The 13,910-nt window shown below is 43.0% G+C and overlaps 1 protein-coding gene across 3 annotated transcripts in view; it reads right to left on the bottom strand.

Annotated features, from left to right (window-relative positions):
- fanci (FA complementation group I) overlaps positions 1-13,910 on the bottom strand; it is a 92,370-nt gene that overhangs the window by 62,872 nt on the left and 15,588 nt on the right. For all 3 annotated transcript variants that reach the window (XM_063066082.1, XM_063066084.1, XM_063066083.1), the window contains exon 11: positions 2,398-2,490. In XM_063066082.1, the coding sequence (XP_062922152.1) occupies positions 2,398-2,490 (93 nt within the window). The remainder of the gene's footprint in view (positions 1-2,397; positions 2,491-13,910) is intronic.

Raw genomic sequence — 13,910 nt, 5'->3', positions numbered from 1 at the left:
CTGACGTCTGCAGTTCAATTCCAGCACCGCCCATATGTTCTCCCCTTCACCACGTGGGTTTCCTCCAGGTCCTCTGGTTTCCTCCCATAGTCTGAAGATGTAGCGGTTGGTAGATTAACTGGTTGTTGTAACTTGTCCTGTGATTAGTTCAGTCTTAAATAGGTGGTTTGCTGGGCAGTGCAGTTTGTTGAGCTGGGGAAGGGGCTGTTCCACACTCACTCTAAATAAATAAACTTACAGTCACTTGCTCTGTGGGCAGGATTTAAAACTCCAGTGCCAACAGTTCTAACTTGCTATTTAAATTTAATCCCAGAAACACAAAATCTGCAGGAAGACAAAAGAATATTACAAATAAAGTATTTGCTTATGTCGAACCCCTCTGCTCTCGTATTGCAAACATAAATTGGTTTCTACTAGCTGCCTAACCAATCAGTTACAAGGATCACACAGAACCTAAACCACTTGACACAAGCTGAGAATTTGAAACTAGAAGCAAAATAATTAGTCATTTTAAAAAGTTGTAACTGAGATCAATACAAGCTGAGCCTCAGCATTTAGAAAAGTTAAAAGGGCACATGGCTAAGAGAAGCAAGATATAGGCCAAATAGCTTGGATTAATATGCAGCCTTGTTCATGGTTTCTGAATGGAGTATAATATTTTGAAATTGCCTTAACATATTCATCCTGAATGTCATTAAGTGACTGCTACTATGCAAAATTTAACTAATCTACATAAAATGCGCTTGTCTTTTAAGTCTGAGAGAACCAACTCAGTCTGAACAGTCAGGATTGCGAGCTGGAATTTCCTCAATTCAAGTTTTTAGCACTTGCACGAGCAATCACACACAAGACCCCAAAACTCAGAGAGCAGACACTGAGATGTGAGTGCTGAGCAAGAGAAGACCAGTCAAGGACAGGCAAAAATGGATTGTGCAGAGGATAACAGAATGGAAGTGAGAAGGAATTAAAGACGATCTCGGTCAACAGTGAAACTTCAGAATGGTTCTGGGATACTTCAGGTGACACAGAAGTTTAGTGGTATCAGGAAATATACTAATCAGAGGAAACACAGAAGAGATGTAAGAGACGAAAAGATACTGGTGAGGAAGGGAGAACAAATTACAGGAGGTAGGGGCTAGGAACTATTGCACGTATGGATGAGTAGATGAAACCCTGAACCTATGAATGCAGACTGATACTTCAAACTTCATGCGGATAGATCCTTTAGCTAACACTGAAGCACACTTCAGCCCCATTTCAGAATTTGAAGTCCATGCCTCTAATATAATCTTGTATGCTAATCAGTAACATTGCACCCTAGCTGCCTTAATTAGAGAACGTAACCTTCAAGGAAAGGTCAAAAAAGCTGGCGCGTTTCTCTCAGGAGGACGGGAGGTGTGTATGATGATAAGAGGCACAGATAGAGTGGAGAGCTGGTATCCTTTTCCCACAGAACAGAAATGATTAATACAAGAGGACATATTTCTAAGGTTTTTGGGCAGGTGGAGCTCATCACCTCGGATGGCAGCCTACCGAGGAGAAGGAAAACTGATTTTAAACCTCCGCAGCCTTGCAGCCATGGGAAAAGGCTTCGGGAGTAAACAAAGAGGAAGAAATCCAGAGCCAGGATCCCTAAGGCAGTTTGATGTTGTTTACAGCTTCACTCTGGCAACCTCTGCGACGACACTGGTGCCAACCTGTATCGGCGTTTGCCCTTCCCTTGGACTACATCAGTGACATGGGGGCGAGAAGCTACTGCATGGGCATCAGCTGGTTCTTCAAATCTTCACACCCAGGCTTATGCCCTGAAGAGGACACAGTCCACCACAGCCGCAAGCCCATGATCCCCTGGGATCAACGGTTGTCTACTACTACTTCTACCAAGGTGATTGGAGAAAAGTATAGGGAGGGATGACAGAGGTAGTTTGTTTTGTTTTAAAACATAGGGAGTGGCAAGTACAAGGAACGCACCTTGATGGTAGAAGCAGATACATTAAGGACTTTTAACCAACTCTTAGATAGGCACATGGATGAAAAAAAAGAGATATGTGGGAGAGAAGGGTTACATTGAAATAGGTTAAACAATCAGCAAAACACTGTAAGCCAAAATGCTTTTACTGTGCTGTACTGTTCTCTGTGCTATACCCGTATCAATTGTGCTACATTTATGCAAATGTAGATTGAATTTTCAGAACTCCAAACAATTAAGTAAAATCCAATCAGGCCATATCAAAATATTGTGCTTTGCAGTTTATTTTTAAGCCTACATCCTCTATGATCAATAATCCAATGCCTAATTACATGACTGTTCAGTGTAGACAATCTTTTCGTTCAGCTCTCACTCAAGTCTACTTGCAGATTCCAAATTAAACACAGTAATGGAAAAAATGAACATACCTGATCCTCAAATCGGTGTATTCTTGCTACCGATAGCAAAAGCGCAATGCTAAAAGAGCAGAGAACCCAACCGGTGTCTCCTTGTTGACCAGCCTAGACAGAAGACAAGCAAGGCTTTTAATAGTCAGACCAATCTGACTTACATTTCAAATATACAAATAGAATTACTGGGAAAAAAAAATTGTCCTTTTCAACTGCAATTTTTGGTCACAGGATTTGTTACCTCTTCAACCATTAGGCAGGGCGAATGCCAGTTCTTGAGTGACTATATTACCCTTCTGTAACTAACTATTCAGAGAAACAAGACATCAGTGTTGTATATAAAAAAAAACAAAAAAATTCTGCAGCTGCTGAGGGAGAAGTTGAGGGGAAGACAAGTCTGGTGGTGGCACTGCACAGAAGGTGGCACAAAGTTGGAAGTACATTTATTATAAAAGTATTGTAGCAATGTGCTACACACAGTGCTAGAATAACCACACGGAGTCGGTGAGTTGGAGTTGCGTTGAAAGAGGTTTATTCAAACTTCGCGGCCCGCTTTAAAGCCTTCCCGTTCCCGCCCTTTTTGCTGCCGGCCCTCTGCCTGCGCGCGCTGTTTCGTGAGCCGGTTCGTGGGTGTCAGAAAGTGGGTCGCCACATTACCCCCCCCAAGAACCGGCAATACCTCCCCCAATGTCCACAGTCTGGATCGGCCTCTGTTTGGGAGGTCTGCCCCTGCGCCGCGGTGCCTGAGCCTGGACCGGTTGCGCCAAGTCCACATGGGCCGGTTTGAGTCGGTCCACCGTGAAAACCTCCTCTCTCCCCCCAATGTCCAGCATGAACGTGGACCCATTGTTGCTGATCACCTTAAACGGCCCCTCGTAGGGCCGCTGTAGCGGTGCCCGGTGTCCGCCCCATCGTACAAAAAGAAACTTACAGTTCTGCAGGTCTTTGGGTACGCAGGTCGGGCTCTGTCCGTGCTGTGAAGTGGGTATGGGGGCCAGGTTACCGAGCCTCTCCCGTAGTCTGTCCAGGACTGCTGTGGGTTCTTCCTCTTGCCCCCTTGGGGCTGGTATGAACTCTCCTGGGACGACCAGGGGCGCGCCGTACACCAACTCGGCCGACGAGGTGTGTAGATCCTCTTTGGGCGCCGTGCGGATTCCGAGCAGGACCCAGGGAAGTTCGTCCACCCAGTTAGGCCCCTCCAGGCGGGCCATGAGAGCCGATTTCAGGTGACGGTGGAAGCGCTCCACTAGTCCGTTCGACTGTGGGTGGTAGGCAGTTGTGTGGTGTAGCTGTGTTCCTAAAAGTCTGGCCATAGATGACCACAGGCTGGAGGTGAACTGGGCGCCCCTGTCGGAGGTAATGTGGGCCAGCACCCCAAAGCGTGCTACCCAGGTTGCGATCAGTGCTCGGGCACAGGATTCGGAGGTGGTGTCGCTGAGCGGGACTGCCTCTGGCCATCTGGTGAACCGGTCTATCATAGTTAGGAGGTACCGCGCTCCTCATGACACTGGCAGGGGCCCCACGATATCCACATGGATGTGGTCGAACCTCCGGCGGGTGGGTTCGAACCGCTGCGGTGGAGCCTTGGTGTGCCGGTGTGCCGCTGCACCTTGGCCGTTTGGCACTGCATACACGTTTTGGCCCATTCACTGACCTGTTTACGAAGTCCATGCCACACGAACCTGTTGGAGACCAGCCGGACAGTTGTCCTGATGGAGGGGTGCGCTAAGTTGTGAATGGATTCGAACACCCGCCGGCGCCAGGCTGCTGGGACGATGGGGCAGGGTTGGCCAGTAGCTACGTCACATAGTAGGGTCCTCTCACCTGGGCCCACGGGGAGGTCTTGGAGCTGCAAACCGGAGACTGCAGTCCTGTAACTGGGGATCTCAGCGTCTGCCTGCTGTTCCTCTGCCAGCGCTGCATAGTCCACCCCCTGGGACAGGGCCTGTATGGTAGGTCTGGAAAGTGCGTCTGCCACGATATTGTTCTTTCCAGAGACATGCCAGATGTCCGTCGTGTACTCGGAGATGTAGGACAGATGTCGCTGCTGGCGGGACAACCAGGGGTCGGACACCTTAGTGAACGAAAGGTAAGCGGTTTGTGGTCTGTGAACGCGGTGAAGGGCCTACCTTCTAAGAAGTACCCGAAATGCCGGATTGCCAGGTATAGTGCCAATAGCTCCCGGTCGAAAGCACTGTATTTGAGTTCGGGTGGTCGTAGGTGTTTGCTGAAGAACGCCAGGGGTTGCCAGCGACCCTCGATGAGTTGTTCCAGCACTCCACCGACTGCTGTGTTGGATGCGTCCACCGTGAGGGCAGTAGGAACGTCCGTTCTGGGGTGCACTAGCATCGCGGCGTTTGCCAAAGCTTCTTTGGTTTTAACGAAAGCGGTTGCGGCCTCTTCGTTCCAGCTAATGTCCTTGCCCTTACCCGACATTAGAGTGAACAAGGGGCGCATGGTTCGGGCTGCTGAGGGGAGGAAACGGTGGTAGAAATTCACCATACCCACGAATTCCTGCAAGCCTTTGATTGTGTTGGGTCGGGGGAAGTGGCGGACCGCGTCTACCTTGGCGGGCAGCGGGGTTGCCCCTTCTTTAGTAATCCTGTGGCCCAGGAAGTCGATGGTGTCGAGTCCGAACTGGCATTTGGCTGGATTAATTGCAAGGCCGAATTCACTCAGGCGGGAGTAGAGCTGGCGGAGGTGGGACAGATGCTCCTGCCGACTACTGCTGGCTATGAGGATGTCGTCCAAATAGATGAATGCAAAGTCCAGGTCGCGTCCCACCGCGTCCATTAGCCGCTGGAAAGTCTGTGCGGCGTTCTTTAGACCAAACGGCATTCTGAGGAATTTGAAAAGTCCGAACGGGGTGATAAGTGCTGTTTTGGGGATGTTGTCCGGATGTACAGGGATTTGATGGTATCCCTGGACGAGGTCTACCTTGGAAAAGATCCTTGCACCGTGTAGGTTTGCTGCGAAGTCTTGAATGTGCGGCACAGGGTAGCGGTCTGGCGTTGTAGCCTCGTTCAGTCTGCGGTAGTCACCGCATGGTCTCCAGCCCCCCGTTGCCTTGGGCACCATGTGAAGGGGGGAGGCCCATGGGCTGTGGACCGTCGTATGATCCCTAATTCCTCCATCTTCTTGAACTCCTCCTTCGCCAGTCGGAGCTTGTCCGGGGGAAGCCTTCGAGCACAGGCGTGGAGGGGTGGTCCCTGGGTCGGGATGTGGTGCTGTACTCCATGTCTGGGCATGGCTGCCATGAACTGCGGTGTCAGTACTGATGGGAAATCCGCCAGGACCCTGGTGAATTCATCGTCGGACAGCGTGATGGAGTCCAGGTGTGGGGCTGGCAACTGTGCTTCACCCAGGGAGAACGTTTGAAAAGTCTTGGCGTGGACTAATCGCTTCCCTTGCAAGTTGACCAGCAGGCTGTGGGCTCGTAGAAAATCTGCCCCCAGCAGCGGTTGGGCCACGGCGGCCAGTGTGAAGTCCCACGTGAACCCGCTGGAGCTGAACTGTAGCCGCACCATGCGGGTGCTGTAGGTTCGTATTGTGCTGCCATTAGCGGCCCTCCGGGTGGGTCCCGGTTCTCTGTTGCGGGTGTCGTAACTCGTTGGAGGTAAGACGCTGATCTCCGCTCCGGTGTCGACCAAAAAGCGGCGTCCCGACTGCTTGTCCCAGACGTACAGGAGGCTGTCCTGATGGCCAGCCGCCGTAGCGATCGGCAGCGGCTGGGCCTTGGCATTTCCCGGGAATTTGCAGGGCGGTCTGCAGCGGCGGGCCTCCGTGCCCCACCGGTGATGGTAGAAACACCATTGTTCGTTGGGCTCCTCACTGCCGTCGCCGGGTTTTGTAGGCTCTGCTGCCGGGCCCGGTCTGGTCTGTCGTTGGGCACGCAGCTTGGTGATCTGTGCGACGGATGCCCCTCTTTCTTTCCTGGCATTCCACAGCACATCTGCTCGGGCCGCCACCTCCCGGGGTTTGCTGAAATCTGTGTCGGACAGCAGCAGGCATATGTCCTCGGGCAGTTGCTCTAGGAACGCCTGCTCAAACATGAGGCAGGGTTTGTGTCCTTCAGCCAGGGCCAGCATCTCGTTCATTAATGCTGACGGCGGCCTGTCTCCCAAACCATCCAGGTGCATTAAGCGGCGTGCTCATTCGCGCCGTGAGAGTCCGAAAGTCCTTATGAGCAGGGCTTTGGATGCTGTGTATTTGCCGTCCTCCGGGGGCGACTGTATAAACTCCTCAACTTGTGCAGCAGTCTCCTGGTCGAGGGAGCTCAGCACGTAGTAGTAGCGAGTGGACTCCGAGGTTATCTGCCGAATGTGGAATTGTGCTTCTGCTTGTTCGAACCATAAATGGGGTCGCAGCGTCCAGAAGCTTGGCAGTTTTAACGAAACTGCGTGAACAGATGCAGCGTCGGTCATCTCTGGTCCAAATATCGTTTGGGCCGTCGGGGTCACCAATTGTAGCGATGTGCTACACACAGCGCTAGAATAACCACACGGAGTCGGTGAGTTGGAGTTGCGATGAAAGAGGTTTATACAAACTTCGCGGCCCGCTTTAAAGCCTTCCCGTTCCCGCCCTTTTTGCTGCCGGCCCTCTGCCTGCGCGCGCTGTTTCGTGAGCTGGTTCGTGGGTGTCAGAAAGTGGGTCGCCACAGTATGTCTGCAGTATACAACCCTAAGATTCATCTTGCGGCAGACAGCCACGAAACAAAGAAACGCCATCGAACCCATCCAACAAAAAAGTCAAACGCCCAACATGAAAAAAAAAACAAATCTCATAAACGACAAAAAGAGAGCAAATAACACACAGAATATTAAACATCAAACCGCATAGTCCTTGAAACAGTATAGGAATATTCACTTTAGTTCAGTTCAATTTAACGCTGTGTTATTCATTAACCGCAGGCTGCAGAGCCGGTTTACATCAAAGACAAGTTTTGATAAGGCATTTTAGGACAGGGATAAGTTAAAAGATAAACAAGGAAACAACCAAAGGGTCCTCTGCAATGAATATCTGGAAAAGATGAGATAGAGTATCAATGGTCAAAGTTCGAGACTTGGTGGTCAAGTATCCTACTTCTTTGTTACAGGTAATGGGGAAGAAATAAAATGAGTAACAGTGGATAAAACCACCCATCTTAAATTATAAACAAGAAATTCTGCAGATGCCGTAAATCCAGAGAAACACCCACAACATGCTGGAGGAACTCAACAGGTCAGGCAGCATCTGTGGAAAGGAATAAACAGTCAATGTTTCAGCCAGAAACATTGTTCATGGAATTCTGATGAAGGATCTCGGCCCAAAACATCCACTGTTCATTCTTTTCCATAGATGCTGCCTGACCCACTAAGTTCCTCCAGCATTTTGTGTGTGTTATCTTGATAAGTTTCAATCTGAATCAATGCTTAAACAGTAAAGTTGTAAGACCGTCTTTACACTTCTTTAAATTTTCACATTATTGTGGATCAGTTATCAATTCAAGAATAATCAAATAGATATACATTGAATATGCAATGAAATATGCAACCCTCTGCAATGAATTATGTAGCTGTAGCTTTTGAATGGAAATAGAATATGCTTCTACAGAGTCAGAAATACAGTAACTACTAGCAAAATAGACATTAGGAAAGTCCAAAACTTAGAAATGTTCAAAAACTTTTACTATTGATTATCCCAACTTTTGGGGGAGTTCCAGTAGCGCTCATGGAGTGAAGTCGCGTTCTTGACTCGCTCCATTACCTCTGAGTTTTTCTTCTTATGATCAGCTATATTTTAATTAACCATTAAGGCATCAACTTTTACAATACTTTGAAATAAATTGGGCTCTCCGATAATTGGATGCATTTAAGGTCTGCTATGTCTAAGAATGGAAAAAACAGGAAGGATGGCAAACCTCCGGTTAAACCGAAAGGTACTGATTTCCCTCCGACTGAACCACCGGTGACTTTGAAAGCTATATCGGAGCTAATTCAAAGGGAAATTTCAACCTCTTTTCCGGAGCTGATTCGTGCCGAAATTTCAACTAGTTTCCAGAAAGTTGCCGATTCAATCGAGAAGATACAGATATCTATTACGGAACATCGGTCGGCTATATCTGATCTTCAAAAATCCATACAACAAAGTGAGCTCAAGATGGAGAAAATCGAAGAAACAATTAATGTAATGAAGAAGAAACTCGACTTTGTGACCTTTAAAAACTCTGACTTAGAATCCAGAATGCGACGGCAGAATCTTCGAATGATTGGGGTGCGTGAAGCTGTTGAATCCGATAACCCTATGAAGTATTTTTCTCAACTTTTAAAAGATGCATTTCCTACTGTATTTCCTGACCAACCACCGTTATTGGATCGTGTTCACAGAGTTCCATCATACTCGCCTAGGTCAGATAAACCTAGACATGTCATTTTACGTTTTCATTACTTTCAAGATAAGGAGAAACTGTTTCGATTCGTTTGATCTAAAGGTTTCATTGATTTTTTGGATCTTAAGTTCCGATTCGTGGAGGATTTCAGTAAACCAATCCGGGATCAACGGGTTCATTACAGATCTGTGATGTCGGAACTCTACAAGATGGATTTAAAACCAGCGCTGCTTTATCCTGCACGTTTAAGGACTCGTACGCTGGATGGAGCCCTCCGTTTTTTTGAATCTCCATCGGATGCCCAGAGTTATCTGGATCAATTTTCACCTTCAACATCTTAATCGTAATATTTTAACTATCTCCGTTGATCGGAGGCTGTGAATTTGTCGGTCTTAATTTTTTTTTTGCCCTATTTGGGCAGAAAAGTTTATTTTTGATTACTTAATATGGTTGCTAAACTTTCTTTTTAACTGCGTCATTTCTTTCTTTTTCCCAGGGGATTCTGGGTGGTTACTTCCTTATCGTCATTTTACGTATTTCCTGTGTGGCCTTAAATTCTGTAGTTTTTTTTTAATCTATTTTGTTTTGTAGGTTTTTATAACTAGTTTATGTTAATAATCTCATTTTTTTTGTTGTTTTGTTTACTCATGGGTCTGGGGTTTATTGCGGTTTTTTTTATATTTTCTGGCTTTTATTCTGTTATGTGTTTATTTTAATTGAGTTATCTTTTTTTATTCTTTTACTGTTTTATAATCAGCTGATCTTTTTTATATTTACACTTTTTTTTAGGGAGCGTATACCGGAAGTCATGGGGGTAGTTTTAGTGCTTGCTTCTTTTGGGCTGGTCTGCGTTAGATTTAGCCTTGAGGTCATGGGGTGGAGGGTGGTGGGAGGGGCTTCACGTTTTAGTTTCTTTCTTCTTGGGCTATATACATTATTGAAGTATTGGTTGCGTTCTTCTTCCCGGTATCTCTTGTATGTTCTGTTCCCTTTCCGGGTTCGTGGGTCGAGCCTATCGTCAATCCTCCTTGTTGTGGGTTGACTTTAGGGTTTATGGAGTCTATTATTAATTTTGTCTCCTGGAATACTAATGGTCTTAATCATCCTATTAAAAGGAAAAAAGTTTTTAAAGTGTTCCGGAGACTTAAAGCACAAATTTTATTTTTACAAGAGACCCATGTGCGGAGGGGGGACAGACTACGTTTTTTTAAATTCTGGAAGGAACAACAGTTTCATTCGAACTCCAATGCTAAGATTCGAAGCGTCTCTATTTTTATAGACTCCTCAGTTACTTTTATACAACATGATATTATTTCTGATCCGAATGGTAGATTTCTATTGGTTAGTGGTTTACTATTTAATAAAAAAGTAGTTTTGGTTAATGTTTATGCTCCTAATATGGACTGTCCGGAATTTTATAAATCATTATTTAATCAGTTTCCGAATTTGAATGAGTTTTCATTGATCTGGGGCGGAGATCTTAATACCTGTTTGTCTCCAGCTTTGGACCGTTCAGCTCCTTTACGGACCTTACCTAATAAATCTGCAACTTTGATTAATTCATTCCTTTCTGATTCTGGGTCGACGGACATTTGGCGTTTTTTGCATCCTCAGGAAAAAGATTTTTCTTTTTTTTCACATGTTCATCATTCCTATTCAAGAATTGATTATTTCTTTATTGATTCTCGTCTTATTTCCTCAGTGATTAAATGTGATTATGACTCTATAACCATTTCGGATCATGCTCCACTTAAGCTTTCTATTAAAATTCTGACCAATATACAAAATAATAGACAATGGCATTTTAATTCACTGTTGCTTCAGGACTCGGACTTTGTTAACTTTATGAATGAACAGATTGATCTTTTTTTTTTACAATTAACTATACAGAGGATATTTCTGTCAACATTCTTTGGGACACTTTTAAAGCTTACATTCGTGGTCAGGTTATCTCGTATTCTGCTGCTTTGAGGAAGAAGCTGAAGCAGGAGGAGTTGGTAATTGTGGACAAGATTAAGGAAATTGATAAGAAATATGTTATAGCTCCTTCTGAGGAGTTATATAAACAAAGAACTGAACTTCAAATGGAACAGAGTTTATTACTCTCGTCCTCGATTGTAAACCAATTAAAGAAAACAAGAAGTGAATTTTATGTACACAGTGACAAAATTGGCAAACTGTTGGCTAATCAATTGAAGTCTAATTATGCTAAATCTCAAATTAATCAGATTTATAACCAAAATGATCGACTGATACTTGATCATGTGGGGATTAATCAAACCTTCTGTGATTTTTACTCTTCCTTATATCAATCAGAGTCTCCTCGAGATTCTAAATATATGAATGATTTTTTAGATAATTTAGACTTCCCTGAGATTTCACAGGATATGTCTTCTATGTTAGATACTCCCATTACCATGGATGAGATTAAGAATGTTATTTTCTCTATGAATTTGGGGAAAGCTCCTGGCCCTGATGGGTTTACCGTAGAATTTTATAAATGTTTTGCTCCTTCATTAATCCCTTGGCTCTGTAGGGTTTTTGAGGCTTCATTGAAACTTGGTAAACTTCCTGAATCTTTCAATAGAGCGTCAATTTCTCTAATATTAAAGAAGGATAAAGATCCTGCTCAATGTGCATCTTATAGACCAATATCTTTATTAAATGTTGATTCTAAAGTTTTTTCTAAGTTATTAGCAAATAGATTAGAAAAAGTACTTCCTTCTATTATTTCGGAAGACCAAACGGGTTTTATTAAAGGTCGTTACTCTTTTTATAATATTCGCACACTGTTAAATATCGTTTATACTCCCTCACAAAATGTTCCTGAGTGTGTTATCTCTTTAGATGCTGAGAAAGCTTTTGATAGAGTAGAATGGCCTTATTTATTTAAGGTGCTTGAAATGTTTAATTTTAGCTCGAAATTTATATCCTGGATTAAACTGTTATATCATTCTCCTGTGGCCTCGGTCCGTACTAACACTAAGTTCACCTTTTTTCCCTCTTTTTCGAGGTACTCGACAAGGTTGCCCTCTTAGTCCCTTATTATTTGATATTGCATTAGAACCTCTTGCAATTGCCATTCGAGAATCTCCAAATATTACTGGGATAACTCGGGGCTTAAAGTCCCATAAATTATCACTCTATGCTGATGATTTACTTTTATATATTTCTAATCCTCAAAAATCCATCCCGGCTGTTTTTAGAGCTATTAGCACAATTTGGTCTTTTTTCAGGTTATAAATTAAATCTTAGTAAGAGTGAACTCTTTCCGATTAATAAACAACTTCCCCTATATTATAAATTTCCATTTAAATTGATTAATAATTATTTTTCATATCTTGGGATTAAAATTACTTGTAAATACAAAGATTTATTTAAGACCAACTTTTTACCATTAATAGACCATATTATTCAACTTTCATCTAAATGGTTTCCTTTATATTTAACTTTGATTGGTCGTATTAATGCAGTTAAGATGTTTTTTTTGCCAAAATTTTTATATATATTTCAGGCATTACCAATCTTTGTTCCAAAATCTTTTTTTTGACAAAGTTGACTCTAAAATTTCTTCATTTATTTGGCAGAATAAAAACCCGAGACTGGGTAAAATACATTTACAGAAAGCTAAGAGAGATGGAGGCTTAGCATTACCTAACTTTAGATTTTATTATTGGGCAATTAATATTCGACATATGAAATTCTGGTTACTTGACCAGGATATACTATCCATTCCTAAATGGGTAGCATTGGAATTACAATCTGTTCAGGGTTTTACACTTGGCTCTATTTTAGGTTCCTCTCTTCCTTTTGATTTGAAACGCCTTAAACAGGTGTCTAACCCGATAGTTAAATATACCTTACATATTTGGTTTCAATTCAGAAAATTTTTTGATCTTAAACAATTTGGGTTAGCGATTCCTATTTTAGGTAACATATTTTTTCCTCCCTCTTTTACGGATCGTGCTTTTCAAATTTGGAAGACTAAGGGTATTTCACGGTTTTTGGATTTATTTTTAGATGGTTCCCTTATGTCTTTTGAACAATTATCTAATAAATATAACTTATCAAGAATACATTTTTTTAGATATCTACAAGTTAGAAATTTCTTAAGTACTATACTTTCTTCCTTTCCAATGCTTCCTCCTACATTCATTTTAGATACTATAATTAACCTTAATCTATGTCAGAAAGGTGCATCGGCTATGATTTATAATATTATTATGAAACTCAGGAAAGCTCCATTTGATAAGATTAGGGTAGATTGGGAACAGGAATTGGGGTTTACCATTTCCGTGGATGACTGGGGGCAGATTTTACAATTAGTCAATACTTCCTCTATCTGTGTTAAACATTCCCTAATTCAATTTAAAGTTGTTCATAGAGCACATATGTCCAAAGATAAGTTAGCGTGCTTTTATTCTCATATTAATCCTTTTTGTGATATATGTCCGGGGCAGATAGCCTCTTTAACTCATATGTTTTGGTCTTGCCCTACTTTAGAAACTTTTTGGAGAGACATTTTTAATATTATCTCCAAGGTATTGAATATAGATATCTCTCCTCACCCTATTACTGCTATCTTTGGACTACCTAAAATTTCCAGTAAACTTTCCCCTTCAGCCCGTAGAATGATTGCATTTCTTACTTTAATGGCGAAAAGATGCATCTTACAACATTGGAAAGAGCTTAATGCTCCAACTACCTTTTTTTGGTTTTCTCAGACGATATTATGCTTGAATCTGGAGAAAATTAGAAGCAATCTTTATAACTCCTCATTTAAATTTGAACAGACTTGGAGATCTTTTATTCAATATCTTCATTTAATGTAATATATACCCTTTTTGTTTTTTTTTACTGTTTTTAATGGAGGTCGGGATTGAGGACGTGATTTTAAGTTTAACTCTGTTTGGTTTCAAGTTAGCCCACTGCTTTGCTTTGCTTTTAGTTAGTTGCACGGTGGGTTTTTTTTGGGGGTTTTTTTTTCCTTTTCTCTATTGATATATATATAAAATTAGTATACTGTTATGTTACCTTGGTATGTTATGTTTAAATTACATTGTTTGTAGTTTTTTTTGTATTAATATCTTCTGTAATTTTATTATATTCTAACAGTGTATTAGTGTCTATATGGCTTACCTTTTTGTATACTTATTCAATAAAA

The sequence above is a fragment of the Mobula hypostoma genome, chromosome 13 (genome assembly GCF_963921235.1).
Source record: "Mobula hypostoma chromosome 13, sMobHyp1.1, whole genome shotgun sequence".
Lineage (NCBI taxonomy): Eukaryota > Metazoa > Chordata > Chondrichthyes > Myliobatiformes > Myliobatidae > Mobula > Mobula hypostoma.
Note: the sequence above shows the minus strand (reverse complement) of the source record. Positions and strands in the feature narration are given on the sequence as shown.